At 38.1% G+C, this 26500-nt stretch overlaps 1 protein-coding gene across 4 annotated transcripts in view; it reads left to right on the top strand.

The window, feature by feature from the left end:
* The window catches only part of itchb (itchy E3 ubiquitin protein ligase b), a 79147-nt gene that overhangs the window by 11127 nt on the left and 41520 nt on the right, over window positions 1-26500 (top strand). For 2 of the 4 annotated variants that reach the window (XR_012398215.1, NM_001302226.1), the window contains 8 exon segments: window positions 9342-9432; window positions 16360-16501; window positions 18433-18557; window positions 20061-20192; window positions 20280-20325; window positions 22901-23073; window positions 25075-25270; window positions 25559-25654. Coding sequence is in view for 2 of the 4 variants with exons in the window: in NM_001302226.1 (NP_001289155.1) it covers window positions 9363-9432; window positions 16360-16501; window positions 18433-18557; window positions 20061-20192; window positions 20280-20325; window positions 22901-23073; window positions 25075-25270; window positions 25559-25654 (980 nt within the window). In the remaining 2 variants the exon portion in view is untranslated. 4 annotated transcript variants of the gene reach the window in all.

Below are 26500 nucleotides of genomic sequence, written 5' to 3'. Positions count from 1 at the left end.
GGCCTACTGTGACTTCTCAAAAGGTGTGTGAATATTTACAGCATTTCTTTTGAACACAGAATTACAGTGTACACAGAATTACATTTTCAACACAACATCTGCCTGTTTTCCTATTCATTATCTGTCATGGAAATTCAGCTGTAAAATCATTTGAATTTTGGCTTAGAGTGAAATATAAGACAATACATGTTAGTAAAAGTCACTTTTTCAAGCTTCCGTGTGACACAAATTAGTTAACTGCTGAATACAATTTAACATAAGGGCTGTGCAATTAATCGAAAATCCGATTTCGATTTTGGCTTTTAACGATTATGAAAAACCATTAATCGAGATAAACGATTATTCCATCACGTACCGCCCCCTTTCAGTTGTACACGTGTGAAAACTCTTTGCCTCTGCAAAGCAAATTTCCACGTGAAAATGACCAAAAGCATGTGCTGTAATGTAACTTTTGCAGCACGGGATGCGCATCATTCATATTTTTAAAAGCGCAAAAGAGCACGTGCTGTTGTGTGTGTGCGCGCCGTGCTTAGCCTCATACAGGTAGTGCGTGTGTGTGTGTGTCTGCGCGCGTGCCGCGCTTAGCCTCAGACAGCAGAGCACACAAACATTTAACGCGATCTTAATGTGAGCGTTTTAATGGTCAAATACATGCACATTTGTGTCAGAGCGCGGTGTTAAGTGATTATTCATATTAATCCTCATTTGTGTAATAAACTAACAAGTTGTGAATCAAAAGAAACATGAAAGAGAAACCATATCAGAGCCGCACTACTCTTAAAGTGACAGCGCGCGATATTCCTGCTGCTGCCGACTGTTTTTATTATTAATCAATAAATACAGTGAAGATGCTTAAAGTACAGTTTAAACATAACAGATTTAATAGCTCATTTCTAATAACTTATTTCTTTTATCTTTGCTATGATGACAGCACATTATATTTTACTAGATGTTTTTCAAGATAGTATTTAGCTTTAAGTGACATTCAAAGGCTTAATTAGGGTAAAAGTCATTGTTTAACAGTAGTTTCCTCTGCAGACAATCAAACATATATATTGCTTAAAGGGGCTAATAATATTGAGGTATTAAAATAGGTTTCACTTTCAAAATATTCAAACCTGCTTTTATTCTAGCTGAAATAAAAACAAATAAGTCTTTCTCCAGAAGAAAAAAATATTATAGGAAATACTGTAAAAAAAACTCTGTTAAATATCATTTGGGAAATATTTATATATAAAAATAAATTCACAGGAGGACGAATAATTTTGGCTTAACTAATTATCGTTTTGAATAATCATGTTTACAATTATGACTAAAATAATCGTGATTATGATTTTTTCCCATAACCGAGCAGCTCTAGTTAACTTTATTAGCTAAATTTGACAAAATGAATGACAAAGACCTTTATGAAAGCTTAAATTGAAAGAGATTAAAATGAATAAATAATTAAATAAAATAAATGGTTGTTTGTTGGATTTTGGAAAGACAAACTACAGTTGAACTTTTGGTTTAAGTTTCTTTATTACCTTAAAAATAGTTAGTTCTGCTTTTAGGAATGATTTTCTTAACATAAACATGCACTTCCCCTCCAAAAAAATCTGCCAACTCACTTTGTAATGATTTATTATTTCCTAATGTAGCGGTACACTAGAAAAACATGAATATTGCAATGTCAGTTTGTCCAGTATAAGCCATATTGCATGCTCAAAAAAGTTGTTTTTAACACAATTACTCTTTCAAAAGTCCTAAATCATCATAAAAACTGATGTAATCAGCATCTATAATGACTCATTGTTTCTAAATAGAGATATTTTATGACAGGGTGTAGACGATGATTTGTATGGAGAGACTTTAAATGAAATATTTTTAAATATGAATCCTTTCAGAATTGTGCATTTTTTTATTTTTATTTTTTTACCAAAAGTAAACTGTTTTAGTTCATCTTAACTATATTGTAATGTCTGCTTTTTATCTTATGTGTTATTTATTGATGTTGTTGACTTTTTATTGTAAACTTGATACTTTTTTTGCCATGACATAGCCAGAGAAGCTGATATTGTAATAAACTCTAAAATATCCATCACAGGATGTTGGTATTTTTTAATATGTCGCTATATTACAAGCAGTCAAAATAATATGCGACATCTTTTTTTACTCAATGAATTAAGTAAGCAATTTTTAACTACTTAATGTAATTTTATTTGTAACCCTGCTTAAAAGGTATAAAATAACACAAATAACATAAAAAAAAACATTTATTTATTTTAAGTAAGAGGGAGAAATCAGTAGATTGATTCATTACCAAAACTGATTTTCAGTTGAAAACTCATGTAGGGCGGCATGGTGGCTCAGTGGTGAGCACTGTCGCCTCACAGCAAGTAGGTGGCTGGTTCGAGTCCCGGCTGAGCCAGTTGGGGTTCCTGAGTGGAGTTTGCATGTTCTCCCCGTGTTAGCGTGGGTTTCCCTTGGGTGCTCCGGTTTCTCCCACAGTCCAAACACATGTGCTATAGGAGAATTGATGAACTAAATTGAGTGTGTGTGAGTTTGTATCGGTGTTTCCCAGTGCAGGGTAGCAACTGGAAGGCCATTCACTGCAGAAAACATACTGGATATATTTTCTGTATGCTGGATAAGTGTTCAGAAAACATAAAAATAAGTGAAACTCATTTTAATATACAAAAAGGTTTCCTTTTTTCCTTATGTATTTAACAAAATTGTAATTATTAATTTTATCTTCGTATGTTTGTTGTTATTATAAATGTTGTAATAAAAAAAAAAAAAGATATATTTATTTAGTGAACATTTTAGATTTAAAACGGACTACAAGAGAGCCTAAGATTAAACCCATATATGTTTATATTTTAACTAAATTGCACTTTATTTCAAAACATATATTACAAAAAATATTTTCAATGAATTTCAAGAATTATTAAATTCAATTAATTCATTGTATGACAGAGGGAAATTGTAATAAAAGCAATAATATTGGTATAACACAGGGGTGTCCACACTCGGTCCTGGAGGGCCGGTGTTCTGGAGAGTTTAGCTCCAACCCTAATCAAACACACCCGAACAAGCTAATCAAGCTCTTATTAGGTATACTAGAAACTTCCAGACAGGTATATTGAAGCAAGTCGGAGCTAAAGTCAGCAGGACACCGGCCCTCCAGGACCGACTTTTGACACCCCTGGCATAACAGGTACAAATCAGGATTGAAAAAGGTCTGATACAATCTCACTAAGACCTAATAATATTTGTTTTGTTTGTTCTGTATTTACCATTAACTTTGGTGTATTCCAAACTCCAGCGTGTAGGATTTTAAAGAAATTTCAGCTGAATAGATTGATCCAGACACATTTTCAGGATATAAATATTGTTAATATTAGTAATATGCATACTTTCTTTCCCCTTCTATCAGCTTTTTAAATATTAATAACAAACACATCAAAACAAACTGGCAGACAATCCACAATTTTAACCATCCTGAAGAAGAGAAGAACATTAGAATAAATAAATATACACTTAAATATATTATTATTAGTTTTATTAATAATATTAGGACAATTAGGACCTATAATAAACTCAAAATACTGCTTAAAGATGCATTTGCTTTCTGTTTTTGTCTATTTTTGTTCAGATTTTTTCCCAAACATACGACTAATACAAGTAACCATTTTTGACGAATATTTATATTTATAAGTGTAAATATTTACATTTAACACACAATGGTGAATAGCTTAAGTTATACTTTATATGCATGATTATGAAACAAAATCACAACTTTATAATCTCTCCATCCATCTGACAGATAGTCCCCAAACTCACACCATTGGAGACGGAAGTTAAGTCATGGCTCTCGAACAGTTATTATCAGTGTTGTTAATAATATTAATAAAAATACATAAATGCATAACATAAAAATCAATTGGGACTAGGGTTGTAACAATATACCGGTATGACGGTCTACCACGATTTGAACGTGCACGATTATCATACCATGAACAATTGCATATCAACGGTTTTAACCCTTAAAGACCGAGACAGCCGCCCGCGGCTAAAAATAAGTATTGCTCTTAAATGTTTAATAACTTTTGATCCGCTGATCCGATTCATACAATTCAAAGATTGGCATAAAGAAGAGAATCTCAGCTTTCCAGTGCTGTATCACATAACATTCGCGGACTTTCAGAGGCTCCGGAATCAGTGCGGTTACGTCATCAACATTTGACAACGCTGATTTGACAAAGAAACGCTCGTCACTGTGTCTCCGGACAAACCAGACATGATACATTGATGCATTGTCCCTCCTCCATGCCCAGATTGGTTCAAACTTGCTATATCACAACCAATAAGCATAGGTTTCACTTTTGTTTGTGGACCAACAATGAGCTTTTTGAACAACACGGAATGAGAGATAGGCATACATTTATGCGCGGCTAAATAAAACGCAAAAAAAAAAAAGTTTTGCATGAAATAATTCTCATACTAAGTACTTTTGCATGCACAGTAGCACAGAAACATGACAAAACAGTGACACAGCAAAGACGAACTGCTGCTCTTGCTGTTTTCAAAAGACGCAAATGAAGATGCAGCTGTTTGTCTGCATTGCAGACAACCATATCCAAATCCATATCCACAGACAACCATATCCATGCTGGCACATAAAACCTAAGGATGTTCCATATTGAATCTAGTTTCGTTATGTAACTATTTATAGTATAGTAAATATTTATATCTATTTTTTTACTGAGGATTTGCACCATGTTTATTTGGACTTTATTTGGACTTTGACACATTATTTATTATTTTCTTATTTTTTTATTTGTTCATTGTAAGTGGTGTTGTTTATAGTAACTAAAAAATATATTATTTGGAAAAAGTCAAATTTGCTTCACTGTTCTATTATTTTGTAACATTTGTAACATACCGTATACCGCGAAACCGTCAAACCGTGGTATTGTTTTAGACGATTATCATACCGTGAAAAATTCATACCGTTACAACCTTAATTGGGACATATAATAAACTTAAAACACTACTTAAAAATATATTTGCTTTTTGTTTTTGTCTATTTTTGTTTACATTTTTCCTCTTTTTCCAAACATGTGTCTATATCTGCTTAATAAGCTCTAATTACAGCACAGCTCCATAGTAAATGTGTGTAATCTCCTACTTATACTTTACATTTAACACATAGAGGTAAATTTTGTTAATTATACATAATTATGAAACAAACTCACAACTTTATGATCTCTCCCTCCTTCTGCCAGATATCCCCGCCCCCAAAGTCAGAAGTTGTCAAGTCATGGCTCTCGAAACAAAACACTCTTGTGTTTTAAAACTCTTGAGGAAGTGTCAAACCTACAAATGATTAACTCGCAGAGACTGAACATTAAACTGATTCAGCGCTCATCAGCAGACACAAGCCGTCAGTCTGGATCCTCTCGCTGTCTGAGTGAAGTTCAGTTTAATATTCGTTTGTTATCATCTATTCAATTCAAGCTTATTTGCATGGCACTGTTCACAATGATTACTGTTTAAATTACATTGCAATCAAAACCTCTAAGTGTGTGTGTGGGTTAGGGTTCTAATAATAATAATAATAATAATAATAATAATAATAATAATAATAAAAATAATAATAATAAAAATAATAATAATTTCTTACATTTTATAGCACTTTTCTGGACACTCAAATTGCTTTACACATTTTTGAGGGGAATCTCCTCATTCATCTAACACCAGTGTGCAGCATCCACCTAGATGACGTGACGGCAGCCATATTTCACCAGACCGCACACCACACACTAGCTGATTGGTGGAGAAGAAACAGGGTGATGAAGCCAATTATATTATGGGGTTGGTTAGGAGGCCAGTGGGCAAATTTGGCCAGGATGCCGGGGTTAAACCTCTACTCTTTTTCAAAGGATGTCCAAGGATTTTTTTTAACGACGACAGATAGTCTCGGCTTAACGTCTCATTTGAAAAACGTCGCTCACTGAGCAGTATTGCACCCCTTCACTATACTGGGTCATTAGGTTGGGCGCCCCCTGCTGGTCTCACTAACACCACTTCCGGCAGCAATTAAGCTTTCCCATGTGGTCTCCCATCCAGGTACTGACTGGGTGCAGCCCTGCTTCAGTGGGCGATCATGTGAGAGTTGCAGAGAGCTAGCTGCCGGCTACCAATATATAAATAAAGTATATTGAAGTCAGAATTATTTAAGAATCAACATTTCACGATTCAGTAAACAACAATAATAATAATTAAATATACATAAAATGTGTTTAGGATAGTGAATTTGCTTTTAATATTGTGAAGATTATTATTAATATTATAATATTATCATGAATAAATGTGTAGTATCTCTCCATTCTATTCTAAAACAGCATCAACTGTGTGAAATATAGCAGAAAGTTGCCAAAACAATGAACAATAAACATACTATATAAACATACAGAGATATTAAATGAAAGAATAACAAAACACTTAAATAAAAGCAATAAACACTCCCATATATGTTCATATTGTAGATACAGTTGAAATCAGAATTATTAGCCTTCCTGTAAATTTTTTTCCCAATTTCTGTTTAACGGAGAGAAGATTTTTTTCAACACATTTTTAAACATACTAGTTTTAATAACTCATTTCTTGGGCCAGACAGAATTTTGCTACAAATCTGTGGATTTATGCGTAATTATTTTGGGAGTGTCATAACTAAAACCTTAATACATGAAATAAAAAATAATATATTTTTAACTTTAATGTTTAAAGTGCAAATCTAATTAGATCCACTTTATTTGGTAAACAAAGCAAGTCTCTCATATAATATCTCTACTGAAAGACAGAAAATATGACTGTACAAACTGCATTGTACATAAATCAGATGAACATTTTTACATTAGTCAATAATATTACTGTAATTAATTAAAAACTCAATAAATATAGATTTACACACATTTACTCTAGTAAATATACAGAAGTAATGATGGGCAAAAAATCTGTGGAATTGTGCAGAAAATCTGATTCCATGTGGGCCTATATTTTCTAATAATTGATTTATTTTATCTTTGTCATGATGACAGTAAATAATATTAGACTAGATCATCTTTAAGACACTTCTATACAGCTTAAAGTGACATTTAAAGGCTTAACTAGGTTAGTTATGTTAACTAGGCAGGTTAGGGTAATTAGGCAAGTTATTGTATAATGATGGTTTGTTCTGTACACTATCGAAAAAATATTTAGCTTAAGGGGCTGATAATTTTGTCCCTAAAATGGTGTTTAAAAATTTTAAAACTGCTTTTATTCTAGCCAAAATAAAAACAATAAGACTTTTTCCAGAAAAAAAATATATTATCAGACATACTGTGAAAATTTCCTGAATCTGTTAAACATTATTTGGGAAATATTTAAAAAAGAAAAGAAAATTAAAAAGGAGGGTAATAATTCAACTTTAACTGATTTCCTTTCTCTTTGCCATGATGACGGCATATAATATTAGACTAGATATTCTTCAAGACACTAGTATTCAGCTTAAAGCGACATTTAAAGGCTTAATAGGTTAATTAAGGTAAAGTTATGATAATTAGGCAAGTCATTGTATAACAGTGGTTTGTTCTGTAGCTAATACAAAACAAGTATTGCTTAAGGGAGCTTATTATATTGACCTTAAAATGGGTTAAAAATAATCAAAAGAAAGTCTTAATTAAAAAAAAATAAGACTTTCTCCAGAAGAAAAAAATTATATAGGAAATGCTGTGAAAAAAAATCCTTGCTCTGTTAAACATCATTTTGGAAATATATATATATATATATATATATATATATATATAAAAGAATAAAAAGTAACAGGGAACAGGACGTTTTGAACTCTATATAATACTTTTTTAATGAATAATCTCTCACCTGGAAGATTATGGGAAGCTTGGTGTTCCTTTTTAAATTTTTTTATTGAGCTGATACTTGAATACAAGTACATGACATGTGAAATATATTTATTTATTCATTTATTTTCGGATAGAATAAAAGAAGTTTTACATTTTTACAAAATCCTTTTAAAGTCAACATTATTACCCCTTTTAAGTTTTTTTTCTGGATAGTCTACAGAACAAAACTATCGGTTTACAATAACATGCCTAATTACCCTAACCTGCCTAGTTAACCTAATTAACCTAGTTAAGCCTTTAAATGTTGCTTTAAGCTGTATAGAAGTGTCTTAAAGAATATCTAGTCAAATATTTACTGTGATCATGACAAAGATAAAATAAATCAGTTATTAGAGGTGAGTTATTAAAACTATTATGTTTAGAAATGTGTTAAACAAATCTTCAGTCCGTTAAACAGAAATTGGGGGGAACAATAAACAGGGGGGCGAATTATTCTGACTTCAAGTGTGCATGCTTGCATGCATGCGTGTGTGCGTGTGTGTGTGCGCGTGTGTGCGTGTATGCGTGTGTGCGTGTATGTGTGTATATATGTGTGTATATATGCGTGTGTGTGTGTGTATATGCTGGATAATAAAGGAATGCAGTTATGTAAACAACCGTAAAGCTTGGTGTTTCTGTAGTTTTTTTCTTTCAGTTGTCGTCAGCATCAGTGTTTCCCCAGGCATCGGCGACACACGATCAGCCATGAATAATTAACTCACAGATCAGCTCCAGTGAAAGTTTCTCCTCAGTTTGGTTGTGATGTCACTGAACAGAAGTTATCAAGCAGCTGCAATCTGGCAGCTCTTTTACAAGATAACAACACTGTCATGACTGAGAATAGCTGCGTTTCCATCCACTTGTGTCCGTGTATATATATATATATATATACACACACACATATATATATATATATACATACAGTTGGAGTCAAAATCACTTGCTCTCCTGTTAAACTGTAATTCTTTACAAATATTTCCCAAGTGCTGTTTAATGCGGAAGATTTTTTTTTTCGACACATTTCTAAGCAATAGCTTTAATAAATAATTACTCAAAATAAGCAGGCAACATATTTTCAGATCTAATTAAGTGTAATGCAGACAAATAAAAGGTGCAAACATTTAATCTTTAAAACACTATGAATGAGTGAACACCTCAGCAGATATTCTGATTGGCTGATTTCCCGCCATTAGTGTAGCAAAGCAGCACCTCTGGGGGGGGAGGGCGGGGCTAAATATATTACATCCCCATCTGATTGGTCAAATGTAAATAAACAACCTTTGCGTAAACTGTAATTTATGAAACACATCTGTGATATGCTTATTCCATATGCTATTATTGGGATAAGGATACTTAAGTGATGTATTGTGCAGCCGTAATGCTCATGTCTTATGTTGTGTGTGTTGTGTGCAGGAGTCAGCGTAGCCGCATGTCATGGCCTGCAGTGTCGCTAAAGCAGCTCCTGCTAATGGCTTCCCAATGAAGGCTCAGCTGCAGATCATGGGTGAGTTTGCATTCTCGATTAATCTGATCTGACTGACTTTCTCATCAGATGTCATCTACAGATTACAGGGCTGACGGATTACATTCAGTTAGACGATTTAATTCATTTCTAATTTATATAAATTGGATTATATTTTGATCCATTATTAATTGGATATCAATATTTCATCTACAATTTGAGTTTTGTAGGTGTGGAATTCAGCATTTAATATTAAGGCTGGTTACTGAAACTCTGCAGCTTGGGTATATTACTGAAATACACATTTAGACTACATTTTATTAGATTTTTAAACTTAATTTGTACTTTTATTTTAAATAATAATTACTGTAACAACAAATCACTAATATGCACGTTCAATATGAAGGACTTTACTTAAAAAAACACTGTAACTGCTTCAGTGTAATGGTTTTACTTTCTTAATAAATACATTTATTTTTTAAGCTTTATTTCAAATAATACAAATATTGTTATAGTGACTCTGTTAAGGGACTGCAGGTGAAAAATACACACTTGGCACACACTTTTTTTGTATTACTGTGCATTGTCCCTGTCAAATAAATAAAATAGAAGGCATCACGGTGGTGCAGTGCGTAGCACGATCACCTCACTGCCATAAGGTCGCTGGTTTGATCCCAGGCTTGGTCAATTGGCATTTCTGTGTGAACTTAGCATGTTCTCCCCGTGTTGGCGTGGGTTTCCTCCGGGTGCTCCGGTTTCCCCCACAAGTCCAAAGACATGTGATATAGATGGATTGGGTAGTCTAAATTGTCCGTAGTGTATTTGAATGAGTGTGTATGGTGTTTCCCAGTAATGGGTTGCTGCTGGAAGGGCATCTGCTGCGTAAAACATGAGCTGGATAAGTTGGCGGTTCATTCTGCTGTGGCGACCCCAGAATAATAAAAGAACTAAGCTGAAAAGAAAATGAATGAATAAATGATAAATGAAATACACTCTAAAAAATATTGTTTAGACAAAACAAACAAAATTAATGCAATAGTTTGCATTAATATATTGAAGTTACGACAACATCCAACAAAATGAAGTTCAGACAACAAACTCTATTATGTTAGCCAAATCTTTTCCTCTTCAATCAGAGGCATTTTACATAGCAAAAACTTAAAATCTTTAAGTTGAGTACTCAAATTTTTTTATTTTAATGTTTTTTATTTTAAAATTGAAAACAAATCCAGTTTTATGTAATTAATTACATGCACATTTTCAAGTTTAGAACCTCAACTAAATTAAGTAGCCGAAATTGTTAAAACTTTTTGTTAGTTTTCAGATTTAATGTTTATGCTTGTAAGAAATACATTTTTACAACAACATTTTTGTTTTTCGGTAGTTTTTTTATTTGTATTTAACCACAGGTTTTCATTGTTTTACAAAACAAAAACATGTACTGTCCCATATTATCAGTATAAAAAAATAACAAAAAAACATCAGTGTGTGGACTTAAAAATACAAAACAACTCCATTATTGTAAGTTATCAACCCAATTTCTTTAGTTTGCTACAAGTTAAATATTGTTTTAAAGTAACTGACAGATATATTTACCTTTAAATTAGCTGCTTTTTAAATTGATGTAATTATCAATATTTTCCTTTTTTAAAAACGTAATAAAATTATTCTGGTAATATAAAAGTTTTAATCTTATTAGCATTTTAGAATTGTTTAAGTTACAAAAATTTATTAAACTATGTAGTGGTAACAGACCTCTTGAGTTATTTTTTAGAGTGTAGAAGTAATATAGTAATTGAGTAGTGTACAATAACAGTAACACTGGACAAAGCTGCATTTTTGTTTTGTTTTTTCTTTTAAATTTAAAAGTTTTACTAATAATAATTAAATATTCCTTGTTTTTTTTAAAGTAGCAATTCAATTAAAGTAGCATTTACATTATTTTAAAATATATTTTAAAATAATGTAAATTAAAATAATGTAAATTTAAAATAATGTAATGTAAATAATGTAAAAAAAAGAGCACCTACTTCTGCTACCCACAAATCAGGTAATCAGCTAGACCTTATTTACACACGACACTGCTTCACTGATCAAACAATAGTAACTCCACTACAAATATCTGATCATTTCCTTCTGTCTCTCAACATCCACATTACTCCTGAGCCGCCACACACTCCTACACTGGTTACCTTTCGCAGAAACCTACGATCTCTCTCACCCAAGAGACTATCCACCATTGTTTCAGACTCTCTTCCTCCATCTTGCAAACTCTCTGCACTTGATTCGAACAGTGCCACTAATACACTCTGCTCCACACTAGCATCATGTCTAGACCGATTATGTCCTCTTGCATCCAGGCCAGCCCGTGCCAGTCCTCCTGCACCCTGGCTCTCGGATGCTCTCCGTGAGCATCGCTCAAAACTTCGGGCTGCGGAGAGAATTTGGCGGAAAACTAAAAATCCTGCACACCTCTTAACATACCAAACTCTTCTGTCCTCTTTCTCAGCTGAGGTTACTTCTGCAAAGCAGACGTATTACCGTCTGAAAATCAACAATGCCACTAATCCTCGCCTACTTTTTAAAACATTTTCCTCCCTCCTCTATCCTCCTCCTCCACCCGCATCCTCCACACTTACTACTGATGACTTTGCTACATTCTTCTGCACCAAAACTGCAAAAATCAGTGCTCAATTTGCTGCACCTACAACAAACACGCAAGGTACACCACCAACACCACACACACTCACCTCTTTTTCTCAGCTCTCTGAGTCTGAGGTGTCCAAACTTGTGCTATCTAGCCATGCAACCACCTGTCCACTCGATCCCATTCCCTCTCATCTCTTGCAAGCCATCTCTCCTGCAGTCATACCAACACTGACTCACATAATTAACACATCTCTTGACTCTGGTTTATTCCCCACTTCATTTAAGCAGGCTAGGGTAACCCCACTGCTAAAGAAACCCAACCTGGACCATACGCTACTTGAAAACTACAGACCAGTATCCCTGCTTCCATTCATGGCCAAGATTCTGGAGAAAGTAGTGTTCAATCAAGTCCTGGACTTTCTTACTCAAAACAATCTCATGGACAACAAGCAATCCGGCTTTAAGAAAGGCCACTCAACTGAGACTGCCCTGCTCTCGGTCGTGGAGGATCTCAGACTGGCTAAAGCAGACTCTAAATCATCAGTCCTCATTTTGCTGGACTTGTCAGCTGCTTTTGACACTGTCAACCACCAGATCCTGCTATCTACGCTTGAGTCACTGGGCGTTGCGGGCACTGTTATACAATGGTTCAGATCTTACCTCTCTGACAGGTCATTCAGGGTGTCTTGGAGGGGAGAGGTGTCCAACCTACAGCATCTAAACACTGGGGTACCTCAAGGCTCTGTTCTTGGGCCACTTCTCTTCTCCATCTACACATCATCTCTAGGACCAGTCATCCAGAGACATGGATTCTCCTACCACTGCTATGCTGATGATACCCAGCTATACCTCTCTTTTCATCCTGATGATCCCTCGGTTCCAGCTCGTATCTCAGCCTGCCTGTTGGATATTTCACACTGGATGAAAGATCATCATCTTCAGCTGAACCTCGCAAAAACGGAAATGCTTGTAGTTTCTGCCAACCCGACTCTACACCATAACTATTCAATCCAGATGGATGGGGCAACCATTACTGCATCCAAAATGGTGAAAAGCCTTGGAGTAACGATTGATGACCAACTAAACTTCTCTGACCACATTTCTAGAACTGCTCGATCGTGCAGATTTGCACTCTATAACATCAGAAAGATCCGACCCTTCTTATCTGAACATGCAGCTCAACTCCTTGTTCAAGCTCTTGTTCTCTCCAAACTGGATTACTGCAACTCTCTACTAGCTGGGCTTCCAGCTAACTCTATCAAGCCTCTTCAACTGCTCCAGAATGCAGCAGCACGAGTTGTCTTCAATGAACCTAAACGAGCACATGTCACTCCGCTGCTAGTCTGTTTGCACTGGCTGCCAGTTGCTGCTCGCATCAAATTCAAAACTCTGATGTTTGCCTACAAAGTGACTTCTGGCCTAGCACCTTCTTATCTGCTCTCACTTCTGCAGATCTATGTGCCCTCCAGAAACTTGCGTTCTGTGAATGAACTTCGCCTCGTGGTTCCATCCCAAAGAGGGAAAAAATCACTTTCCCGAACGCTGACGCTCAATCTGCCCAGTTGGTGGAATGAACTCCCTAACTGCATCAGAACAGCAGAGTCACTCGCTATTTTCAAGAAACGACTAAAAACTCAACTATTTAGTCTCCACTTCACTTCCTAATCTGCAATTGCCTATTTGAATATCACACTAACTGTACAAAAAAAAAAAAAAAAAAAAAAAAAAACTACTAACACTTCCCTTCTTAGACTTTACAGACCTGAAACTTGCCTTTAGTACTTATTCATTGTTGCTCTTAGTTGTGTAAATTGCTTCCTTGTCCTCATTTGTAAGTCGCTTTGGATAAAAGCGTCTGCTAAATGACTAAATGTAAATGTAAATATATTTAATAAACTAAACAAATATTTGTTTTAAATAGTGATTGATTTCATCTTTAGTTTAAACAAACATGATGGCTCAGTGGTTAACACTTTGGCCTCACAGCAAGAAGGTCACTGGTTCAAGTCTCAGCTGGGTCAGTTGGCATTTCTGTGTCGAGTTTGCATGTTCTCCCTGTGTTTCCTCTGGGTGCTCTGGTTTCCCCCACAGTCCAAAATAGAGAACTGCACGGGACTAAATTTTGAATCCCGCTCCCGCCAGGTTTTAGTCCAAACCCGACCGCTCCTGCTTATATTCATCATTTGTTGTCCCGCCGCGCCCGTTTCCGCTGACAGGTGCGGGGAGAACAAAACCGAAAACCACCCAGCTATACAGAGTCCCGACAGCCTATAACAAGCTGTCTGTATAAACACACACACACACACACACACACACATAAACACCAAGCAAGTGACACACAGACAGACAGCATCACACTCTCTATCATTCATACACACACATGCGCGCACACAGACAGCACAAAGCTCTCTCATTTGCACACACGCACACACACATAGACAGCAACAAACAACTTAAACACAGCATCATGCTCTCTCATTCACACACATTCATACATGTGCTCGCTCGCTCGGGAGTCGGGAGCGATATTGTTAGACCGCCCGCTTCCATCCAAAATACACCAGTTACCGACCGCTCCCGTGCTTTATTCTGAAACTTATTCCCGTGCCGCAAGAAATCTGGTCTGGTCTTGCGGTACAGCCGCAGGAATGCAGACCTCTAGTTCAAACACTCGCGCTATAGGTGAATCGAATAAGCTAAACTGGCTGTCGTGTATAAGTATTTGTGTGTGAATGAGAGTGTATGGGTGTTTCCCATTACTGGGTTGCGGCTGAAATGGCATCCGCTGCGTAAAACATATTCTGGAATAGTTGGCGGTTCATTCCACTGTTGCGACCCCTGATTAATAAAGGGACTAAGCCGAAAAGAAAATGTTGTATGCATGTTTTTTTTTCATTCATTCATTTTCTTTTCAGCTTAGTCCCTTTATTAATCAGTGGTCGCCACAGCGGAATGAACCGCCAACTTATCCAGCACGTGTTTCAAGCAGTGAATGCCCTTCCTGCTGCAACCCATCACTGGGAAACACCCATACACACTCATTCACACACATACAGTACGGACAATTTAGCCTACCCAATTCACCTATATCACGTGTTTGGATTGTGGAGGAATGTTTTTTTTTAATTATTATTGTTTAATACAACTTATGGAGTCCGGCTATTAGTCAATTATCAAATTGAAGCAATAGATTGACGTTTCTCTGCAGTCTCCATCACTCATGTAACAATATGCAAATGTGTGCATCTTATATTTACCTGATTTATAAGGAGATGTGTTGTTATTTTGGTTTTTGTTCATTCACCTGTACTCCGGCTTCAACAAGCTTTAGGGTGCGTTCACATCTGTAGTTCGCTTCATTTGGTCCGGACCAAGGGTATTAAATGATACATTGTTGCATCTTCTGCCGTCTTTGGGTCGTTTTCACACCACACTGCTGGCTTTGGTCCGAACCAGTTGAAAAGAACCAAAATGCAGTCATCTGACAAAATCCACATCTCTCATTGGCCAGATGTTGTTGAACATATTTCCTAAACTGCTTATTGATTGGTCAGAATTCACGTGCGGGAAAATGCCAGTGAACTCCCGCAGGTAAACAAAACCTTTTACTCTGGAGGGACGACTGCGCTGACTGATTGTATCCCTGCTTTAGACAAACTATACATTACGAAAATGAAGCGCGGCCGCGGCTGGAAAACAGTGTTTAATGCATCGCTCGTCACTTCAGGAGGAGACGTGAATTAATTTAGCTAAACTGCAACATGGTCATCTTGCGGAAATATTACCAACGATCCATCAGGAAATGTTTTCCCCTCTCTCTCTCTCTCTCTGTTGGTAAAGCGCTGTCAACAAATGTTTTTCCTCCATATCCCATAATGCACAGCGCATCGGCCTACGGCAGCTGAATTAGTCCAAAACGCGCAGTACTTTTTGCGGTTGGACCTGTTTTAGTACGGATCATATTCTTACCACAAACGAACCGCTCCAGGGTTCGTTTGAAAGCGTACCGAGACCACCTCTTCAAGCAGGCTTATTTGGTCTGCTTTTGGTGCGCACTCGAGTACGATTGCTGCATTCACACCTGCCCAAACGAACCGCACCAAAACGGGAAACGAACTCTAGTGCGATTCAATCCAACTAAATAAGGCAGGTGTGAAAGCACTCTTAATTTCTCCAGGTAAGATATATTGAGTGTGAAGTGAATTGAGTTGCGAGCGTCTTCATCAATGTGTATACAATGGTGTGTTGATGTTAAGTGTGTGTGTGTGTGTGTGTGTGTGTGTGTGTGTGTGTGTGTGTGTGTGTTCTCCATGTTTGCAGTGATTTCTGCCAAACTCAAGGAAAACAAGAAGAACTGGTTCGGTCCGAGTCCGTATGTGGAGGTGTGTGTGGATGGCCAGTCGAAGAAGACGGAGAAATGCAACAACACACACTCGCCCAAGTGGAAGCAGTCGTTCGCAGTGTGAGTGTGGTTCACTTTCAGACCTTTGTATGCGTGTGGACGGTTGCAAATGTGTGCGTGCATGCGTGTGCCTGCATATGGTTGTGAATATGGGTGCATATGCGTAAGTATGTACTTGTGCGAATGTGTGTTTGCATGTGTATGTGCTTTTGCGAATGTGTGGGTGTGTGTGAGTGAGTACAGTTGTGAATGTGTGTGCGTGGTTGCAAATGTGTGCATTTATGCATACAGTTTCAAATGTGTGTATGTGCGAGTGCAAATGTGTGTGTTTGTGTGTATGTGCGCGTGCAAGTGTGTGTGTGGTTGCATACGATTGCGAATGTGTGTGAATGTGCGTATGTGCTTGTAGGAATGTGTGTGCGTGTGCAGATGTGTGGGTGTTTGTGTGTGTGTGTGTATACGGTTGCAAATTTGTGTATGTGTGTGCTAGCGTGCATACGGTTTTGAATACGTGTGTGTGCGCGCATGTAAATATGTGTGTGTGGTTGTGCGTGCAATCGTGCGTGCGTGCGTGTGTGCGTGCGTGCGTGTGCGCGTGCGCGTGTGTGTGCGTGCGCGCGTGCGTGTGTGTGTGCGCGTGTGTGTGTGTTTGTGTGTGTATATGTGTGTGCAAATATGTGTGCGTGCGATTGTTAATGTGTGCTTATGTGCATGTGCGAATGTGTGGGTGTTTGTGCATACGGTTGCGAATGTGTGTTTGTGTGTGCATGTGTGCATACGGTTTCAAATGTGTGCGTATGTGCGAGTGTGTTAGGTGAAATGTGTGGGTGTGCATCCATACAGTTGCAAATGTATGGGTATGCGTGAGTGTGCATATGCGAATATGTGTGTGTGCGCGTGTGAATGTATGTGTGCGTACGAACATATGGTTACGAATGTGTGCATGAATGCATACAGTTTCAGATGTGTGCGTATTTGCGAGTATGAATGTGTGCGTGTGTGCATATGAGTGTGTTTGTGAATGTGTGTTTGCAAATATGTGGGTGTGCATGCGTGCATGTGGTTGCGAATGTGAGCGTGCGATTGTGTTCGTGTGTGCATGCTTGTGTGCGTGTAAGTGTGTGTTTGACCGGACAGCAGCTCTAACTCCTCCAGTTCCACATTCCCCTTCACCAGTGTGTTTTCCTGCAGTTCAGTTCTCCATCAGCCTCTTTTTTTTCTTCACCTGAAGCCATTGTTAACAAACAATCAGTCTTGACCACATCACAAGTCTATTATTAGTGCTGTTTGCCAAGTCAGATCTTTTCTTTTTGTGTTTTCAGACATAAAATGAATAGTTAATAACAGATTTCAAATGAAACAGAAAATAGATCTTTCATTCACATTATTTTTATTTATGTCAGGGCTCAACAATAAGGCCCGGTGGCCCAGGGTCAGCGTGATAGCCGCTTGGGACAGTAGACAGGATCATTACTGGCCCGATTGGGACAGTGCTGCCTTGTCTCTAACATTTAATTAGTCAGTGACTATTTGTCAATTGCATGCATTTTTAGTTTTGCTTTTAAGTCTTTAAACCCTACCTTCTTTGTGATGTCGTAAACACCATATTGCTTTCCGGTTCCTCTTCTCAGATTTGGGGCTCTATTTTGACGGTCCATGCGCAGAACGCAGGGCGCAAACGCTTTCAGGGCGTGTCAGAACGAGTTTTTGCTAATTTAAGGACGGGAAAACCTGCTCGGACATCATCAGGCCTCGGACATCATCAGGAAGGCTATTCCAGAGTTTAAGAGCCATAAATGAGAATGCTCGACCTCCTTTAGTAGACTTTGCTATTCTAGGTACTAGCAGAAGCCCTGAGTTTTGAGATCTTAAAGAGCGGGTTGGATATGATGTATGATGTATGTATGTGTGTAATTATGTGTGCGCATGCACATGCGTGTGTGTTTGTGTTTTTTGCTTTTCTGATGTCTGTGCTTCTGTTTGTCGATCAGGATCGTGACTCCATTCAGCAAGCTGATCTTCCGTGTTTGGAGCCACCAGACGCTGAAATCAGACCTTCTGCTTGGTGTGGCCACACTCGACATCAGCGAGACGCTCAAGTCACATGACATGAAAAGTGAGTTTAAGCCCCGCCCACACTAATTGCACTAAAGCCTGGTTTATACTTCTGCGTCAAGTGACCGGCGTAACCCACGGCGCATTCAACGCGCGTAGCTGTGCATTTATACTTCTGCGCGCTGTCTCTGTTGGTCTGCATTAACACTTCCGAAACTCTAGTTGGCAGTGAGGTGTTAATGTTCCTCTGTGTCGAGTTTCTTCGCTGTTGTTTTGCTTTTCCTAAACACTTCCGGGATGTACAAGTGGCTCAAACTCGCTCAATTTGAGGCAGGAACCGGCGGACATGCAACAACTTTAACCATGAGGTAAACACAAAACAAAACTTTCCATCCGGAGCTCCTTCACAGGACTCCACACTTGTAAACAATCGCTCCATAAGGCTCGCACCATTCACGTGGCTCTCGGTCCCGCCCAGACTCGTCAGCGCTACCAAGCCGACCAATCACAGAGCTTGCAACGTGTAGTTACATTTTCTGAGAGGTGCACGTCAGCGACACCGATGGCCACGGCGAAGGGCTATGCGTCAGCGCCGTAGCATACGCCGGCGTTTGACGCAGAAGTATAAATCTGCCTTAAAGGATTCGTTCACTCTGGAATGAAAACTATCAGGTCTTTGCAGTAAATACACAGTTTTTATATGTGTTTATACCGTATTTGTTAACCTTAGAAATGCATCACGCATACAGAAACCTTGCACTGAGTTCGATGCATGTTCATGAATACTTAATGAAAACACAAAACGGATGTGCTCCTGTCTCTACAAAACATGGAGAAAACAGTGTGTCCGTTAAATTGAGCTGATCCTGAACAGAGACTAGCAGTAAGTCAAATGTCAGACACATACACTATCTGACAAAAGTCTTGTCATCGATCCCAGTTGTAAGAGCAAAAAAAAAATAACTTGACTTCTAGTTGATGGTTTGGAAAAGTGGCAGACGGTTGATTTTCTCAGATGGATCATCTGTTGAGCTGCATCCTGATCATCACCAATACTGCAGAAGACCTACTGGAACCAGCATGGACCAAGATTCTCAGAGAAATCAGTCAAGTTTGGTGAAGGAAAAATCATGGTTTGGGGTTACATTCAGTATGGGGGTGTGCGAGAGATCTGCAACATCAACAGCCTGAGGTATCAAGACATTTGTGCTGCCCATTGCATTACAAACCACAGGAGAGGGACAATTCTCCAGCAGGATAGCGCTCCTGCTCATACTTCAGCCTCCACATCAAAACTCCTGAAAGCAAAGAAGGTCAAGGTGCTCCAGGATTGGCCAGCCCAGTCACCAAATATGAACATTATTAAGCATGACTGGGGTAAGATGGAGGAGGAAGCATTGAAGATAAATCCAAAGAATCTTGATGAACTCTATACTTTACATTATATGGCATTTACATCATAATAAGGCATACAAGTCTTGATAATTAGGGTATCCTTTAAAATCATAGCATGTAAGTGAAAAGAGTTTTATTCTGAGCTTTTCCCGACTCTTGTGTGTTTCAGTCTGTGAGGTGGTGCAGACGCTACAGCTGTGCGACAGGGATCAGTCTGACAGCATCGGGGATCTGTCCGTGTGTCTGGACGGCCTGCAGGTGGATCCTGAAATGTTCCAGTCAGCTGAGGCCAGCAACCAGAGTCAGTCGCTCAGTGAGTCTGAAAGACACAGATGGGTTAATAATATACAGTAAAAGATTAAAATTGACTGATGGTTTTGTTTTCCAGATACTTTAAATGGGGAATCTGAGCTCAATGAAGACTCGGGCCGAAGGTATCTCCTCATTCATTAACATTAAATCGTTATTTAAAGTCCTTAATTAACAGTCAAAGTACAAGTGGAAACTAGACAGACTTTCAAGTTAGGTTTAGTTGATAATTTACTGTAATTTAAAGTTTAAACAAGCAAGCAAGCAAGCAAACAGATAGTCTGGTTTCTAGGGTGATTTAACATTATGCTAACATGTTATTGCACATTGATAAGCGTGTTTTTAGCATAAATTTTTCAGATTTCCAGTATGCTTGACGGCATTATTCACCCCCAGAAATGTAAATGAAATCACCTTTTACTTGTTATTTTACCTTCAAATGGTTTTAGTCATGATTCATCACATTCCTAGCATATTTCTATTTGAAATAGCACATTGCTAACATGAAATAACACATTGGTGACGTGTTTTAAGATGTTTTTAGCATGTGTTATACATATATTTTTAGATTTTTGTTAGTTGCTTGCATTTTTCTAGAATAAATTAACACAGACTGCATGTTTTAGCATTTTGCTAGCATGTTGTCTTAGAATTCAGCAATTTGTAAACATTCCTTTGTGGTTTTTACTAACATTGCTAGCATAAATAGGGTATATGCACACAGACTTTTAATTTCAGTCAGCCAGCCAGCTCCAGGGTTTAAGTTTAAGATCTGATTTCTTTAAAACTCAGTGATCTTCACTGCCTGATAGATATATGAAATAAAGTGGGTCTCAAACCAAATAAGAAGCACTGCATTCAATTATATTTTTCTGCACCATGTCTTTTAAAATATGGGAACAAGTTTCCCCCCAGTATTTTCAATGGAATTTCAATGCTGTAAAAGGAACCTTTTGAAATTGGAAATAGTCACATAAAGTTCATCCTTGGCTGAAAAACACTGACTGTTAGCCCATTAGCACGCTGTAAAAAATGATATAATCAAAGTTATGATAACATTTTTTTAAATTAATTATAGCTTAAATAAAATAAGTTAATCATGTTTCTAACATTTTTTCCCAAAATATATTTTTTGGGTTTTTGTTTGAACTACAGAACAAAATACATAGTAAACATTTAAAAAAAAAAAAAAAATATATATATATATATATATATATATATATATATATATAATCAGACATACTGTGAAAATCTGCATTTTCACTAGCCACAATTTTGTTATTGGGAAAATATTTTTATATGCATAAATATGACTTTGACATGCTAAAATTACTTGATTTAGATTTTTTTTGTCCACATGCCTTCTTATTCATTTCACGTTTTGTGTGTCGTGTATGAGCACATGGGTCATGGTTTAATGACTTTTCAGAACTCAAAATTAAGGATTTACCTGCTTTATCTCTGACCACACCAAACAATAATTATTTCTTAGCCACAAATTTTAAATGTGTCAAACAAGCTAAATATAGCTGTATACTATACTTTTTATTTAACAAAACATTTCTTTAAAAAAACAAAGAAAAGCAATTGACTTTTTAAAATTATTATTGTCATGTATCAAAAATATGCACAGTAATCTGTCCTCGCTAAAGGTCTCTCAGATCACCAGTTAACTACACCTAAATGAAGAGTTCATCTCATATTAAAGCAATGTTGTTGTTAAAAAATGATAATTAAGCCATATGAACAAAAATAACAGTACGTTTTTCACCCGCTTTCATTTGCTTACGGTGTGATAGGGATGATCGCACGGTTAAGGCCAATTAATAATCTGTTCAAAGCGAAAGCAAAAAGACACATTTGGAGCTCTTGAAAGCAGCAACACTGTGTGTGCATAGCATTACTTTTTTGCCTGACTATTTGAAAGAGATCCGATCACAGTTGCGCTCCAGGCACGCATGCTTCAAGGAAGGAAACAGGAGTGCGTACGCGCTTTAAAAAGTCGCGCGCATCACATCAGCTGTTAGCGCGAGTGGTTATCCTCTCATTTGGTAGTCATCTGCTCGTGCGAATGCAATTTTTTTGTTAGTCGTTCTGTTTCTCCATTCTAAGATCACATTTGCACGCATATTGGGTCATTCTTATAGTCGAACCCTGCTTTTAGGAAAACTACAAGTTAAAAATTATTTTCAACCAGCCAAAGTGGCTAGTGGGATTGTCTGTCTAACCCGCCAAAGCTGAAATCTACCCGTATTTGGCGGGTTGGCGAGTGTTAATGTAAAGCCCTGTAAACACATTTCCTACTGTACGTTTATCACAACCCAATCTAAGTAATTAGTAATATGCATTGCTACAACTTTTAAACCCTCAGATTACATATGTTCATGTAGTTGTATCTTCGCCAAATGTTCTCCTGTCCTAACAAACCATACATCAATGGAAAGATTATTTATTTATGAGACATAAATCCGATTTTCAAAGAAAAACTGACCTTAATGACTGAAATTATTGTCTAGAGTGACAAATAGCAGTGCAAGTTCTCTTACCATTGTTATTGTTCAGATGACTGAAGCAAAAATGTAATAGATTTTTTTGAGGAGTTCCACATGTCTGGAATTATTATTATACGAGTGATTTTGGACTGAAGATTTGGTGCATTTCCTGATGATTGTGTGTGTGTGTGTGTGTGTGTGTGAGCAGCAGAGATCCATCTCCTTCAGTGTCAGAGGGTCAGGATCGTCCGGCGGCTCCTAACGGGCGAGTGAATGGCTTGGATTCTCCTTCAGTTTCTGCCAGAAGCTCTCGAGCTCAGAGACCTCCGCGGCCCTCACGCCCTCCTCCACCCACCCCTCGCAGACCCACATCTTCTCCAGGTTAGACTAGGCTTGTCATCATATCTATATTTCTGGTTGTACGATATATTGCACCAAAACTCATTGCGATAAATTATATTATGGTCACAATTTACAGTAAGGGTTCACGAGTTTGTGTATTTGCTATCATGAAGTAGCAACAAACCATACTCGCACAGGATTTAATAATCATAGGTCAACATTTATAAATGCGTTATTAACATCCAAATTCATGCCAGTTAGCATTAGTTAGTGCACTGAGTTAGCATGAGCTAACAATGAATGTCTTTATTATCATTAACTAATGTTAACAAGCATGAATAAACACTGTATCATTCACTGTTCATGTTAGTAAATGCATTAACATTACATGCATTGTAACTAATACAGCCTGATTGTAAAGTGTTACCAGTATTATTTTCATTTTAAGACCATTTTATGCCACTTATGATTGTTTAATACAAGAATAACAATATAACAGCATCATAACGCAAGTACACACTTACAAAAACACCAAATATTTTACTTTTAAGAATAATTATAATTATAGTCATTTTAACGATTGACTAATTAGCCATCGGAATAAGAATGTAACAAAACGTTCACTCACCGGCCACTTTATTAGGCACACCTGTCTGACTGCTTGTTAATGCATTTAGGCATGTACATATGGTCGAGACGATCTGCTGCAGTTCAAAGCGAGCATCAGAATGGGGAAGATTTAAGCGACTTTGAGTGTGGCATGGTGGTTTGTCACAAAAAATTTCAGAAACTGCTGATCTACTGGGATTTTCACACACAACCATCTCTAGGGGTTTACAGAGAATGATCTGACAAAGAGAAAATATCCAGTGAGCGGCAGTTCTGTGGGTGCAAATGCCTTGTTGATGCTAGAGGTGGGAGGAGAATGGCCAGACTGGTTTCAGCTGATAGTAAGGCAACAGTAACTCAAATAAGCACTCGTTACAACCGAGGTCTGCAGAAGAGCATCTCTGAACACACAACACGTCCAACCTTGAGGCGGATGGGCTACAGCAGCAGAAGACCACACCGGATGCCGCTCCTGTCAGCTAAGAACAGGAAACTGAGGCTACAATTCACACAGTCTCACCAAAACTGGACAATAGAAGATTGGAGAAACGTTGCCTGCTCTGATGAGTCTCCATTTCTGCTGACACATTCGGATGGTCTGGTCAGAATTTGGTGTCAACAACATAAAAGCATGGATCATCCTGCCTTCTATCAGCGGTTCAGGCTGGTGGTGGTGGTGGTGTAATGGTGTGGGGGAGATTTCCTTGGCACACTTTGGGCTCATCAGTACTAATTGAGCATCGTGTCAATGCCACAGCCTACCTGAGTATTCTTGCTGACCATGTCCATCCCTTTATGAGCACAGTGTACTCATCTTCTGATGGCTACTTCCAGCAGGATAACGCACCATGTCATAAAGCCTGAATCATCTCAGACTGGTTTCTTAAACATGACAATGAGTTCACTGTACTCAAATGGCCAACACAGTCACCAGAACTTAATCCAGTAGAGCACAATTCGTCAATATGGAACAAAATCTCTGAGGAATATTTCCAGTACCTTGTTGAATCTATGTCACGAAGGATTAAGGCAGTTCGGAAGTCAAAAGGAGGTCCAACGTGGTACTTGTGTTCCTAATAAAGTGGCCAGTGAGTGTATATCATAAACAAAAAAATTAAGCGTTAACGCAAAAGGTAACAAAAGCTAGACAAAGCAACATGTTCACATTAGGTGGTTGCACTGAAATCAATACTTCATTACAATGTACTTATTGTTTAAATATTGTATATATATATATTTTGATTCACACATTAAAGTAGTAATTACATGGTAGTTCCCTAATATAAATGTCTTTAATTAAAGAAACTCAAACTGCTTTGGAAGAAGTAAAAAGCAAATTAATAAGGACAGAATGTTAGAATTTAGGTGCACTGTCCTTTTAACAGAATTAAAAGCATTGCATTGTGGAACTGATGATCTGTTTCTGCGCAGCTTCCTCTACCGGCTCATTTCCAGACGGCAGCGATTCGTCTCGTTCAGACACTCCAGTTCGGAATCCCACAGGGGGAGGAGCCTCAGATTCTAGCCCCGCCCCCACAGTAGAGCAGCCTGGTAGGACGGCCCTTAGTGTATGCCCCACCCCCAGCAGGATCCCCAGCATGGTGAACGCTGGACCGCTGCCACCCGGGTAAAACATTATATATATGAGATATAAGAGTCTTGATTTGAATTCTAATGAATGTATGCTGACAAATGTCTGCCTGTGGGGACCAAAAACACACGTGTGTGTGTGTGCGTGTGTGCGTGTGTGCGTGTGTGCGTGTGTGCGTGTGTGCGTGTGTGCGTGTGTGCGTGTGTGTGTGTGTGTGTGTGTGTGTGTGTGTGTGTGTGTGTGTGTGTGTTTGTGTGTTTATGTGTGTTTATGTGTGTGTGTGTGTGTGTGTGCGTGCGTGCGTGTGTGTGTGTGTGTGTGTAGTTGGGAGCAGCGTGTGGATCAGAATGGCCGTCTGTACTTTGTTGATCATGTGGAGAAGAGGACGACATGGGAGAGACCAGAGCCACTGCCGTCAGGGTGAGAAACGGAACACACACAAACACTCTAACACTTGGTCATGCACACACACACACTCTAACATTTGCACACGCACACTTAAACTCGCGCGCGCACACACTCACAACACTCTCGCACTGTCTCTTACACACGCTAACACTTACACTCGCTCACACAAACGCACACACTTACTTACACAAACACACTCTCACATACACACTTACACTCGCTCACACAAACACACTCTCAAACACTCAAACTTTCAAACATACTAGTGCACACACACAATCACTCATTTACGCACACACACTCACAACACTCTCGCACACACTCTCTCACACACTTGCACACACACATTCTCAAACACTGTAGCGCACACACACATACACTCGCTCACACGTACTCACATTCTCTCTTACAAACGCACGCACTTACTCACACACGCAAACTCACTCTCACACACACTTACACTCGCTCACACAAACACGCTCAAATTCTCAAATACACTACTGTGCACACACACAATCACTCATTTACGCACACACTCACAACACTCTCGCTCATACACTCTCTCTCACACACTTGCACACACACACACACACACTCACACACATTCTCAAACATTCTAGTGCGCGCACACACGCTCACACACACTTACACTCGCTCACCTGTACTCACACTTTTCTCTTAGACTAACACACTCGCTCACAAACGCACACACTTACTCACTCGCACACACAAACGCACTCTTACACACACTTACACTTGCTCACACAAACACACGCACTCACTTACTCATACACACAAACGCACTCTCACACACACACACTTACACTCGCTCACACAAACACACTCTCAAACACACTC

The sequence above is a fragment of the Danio rerio genome, chromosome 23 (assembly GCF_049306965.1).
Source record: "Danio rerio strain Tuebingen ecotype United States chromosome 23, GRCz12tu, whole genome shotgun sequence".
Taxonomy (NCBI): Eukaryota; Metazoa; Chordata; class Actinopteri; order Cypriniformes; family Danionidae; genus Danio; species Danio rerio.
Note: the sequence above shows the minus strand (reverse complement) of the source record. Positions and strands in the feature narration are given on the sequence as shown.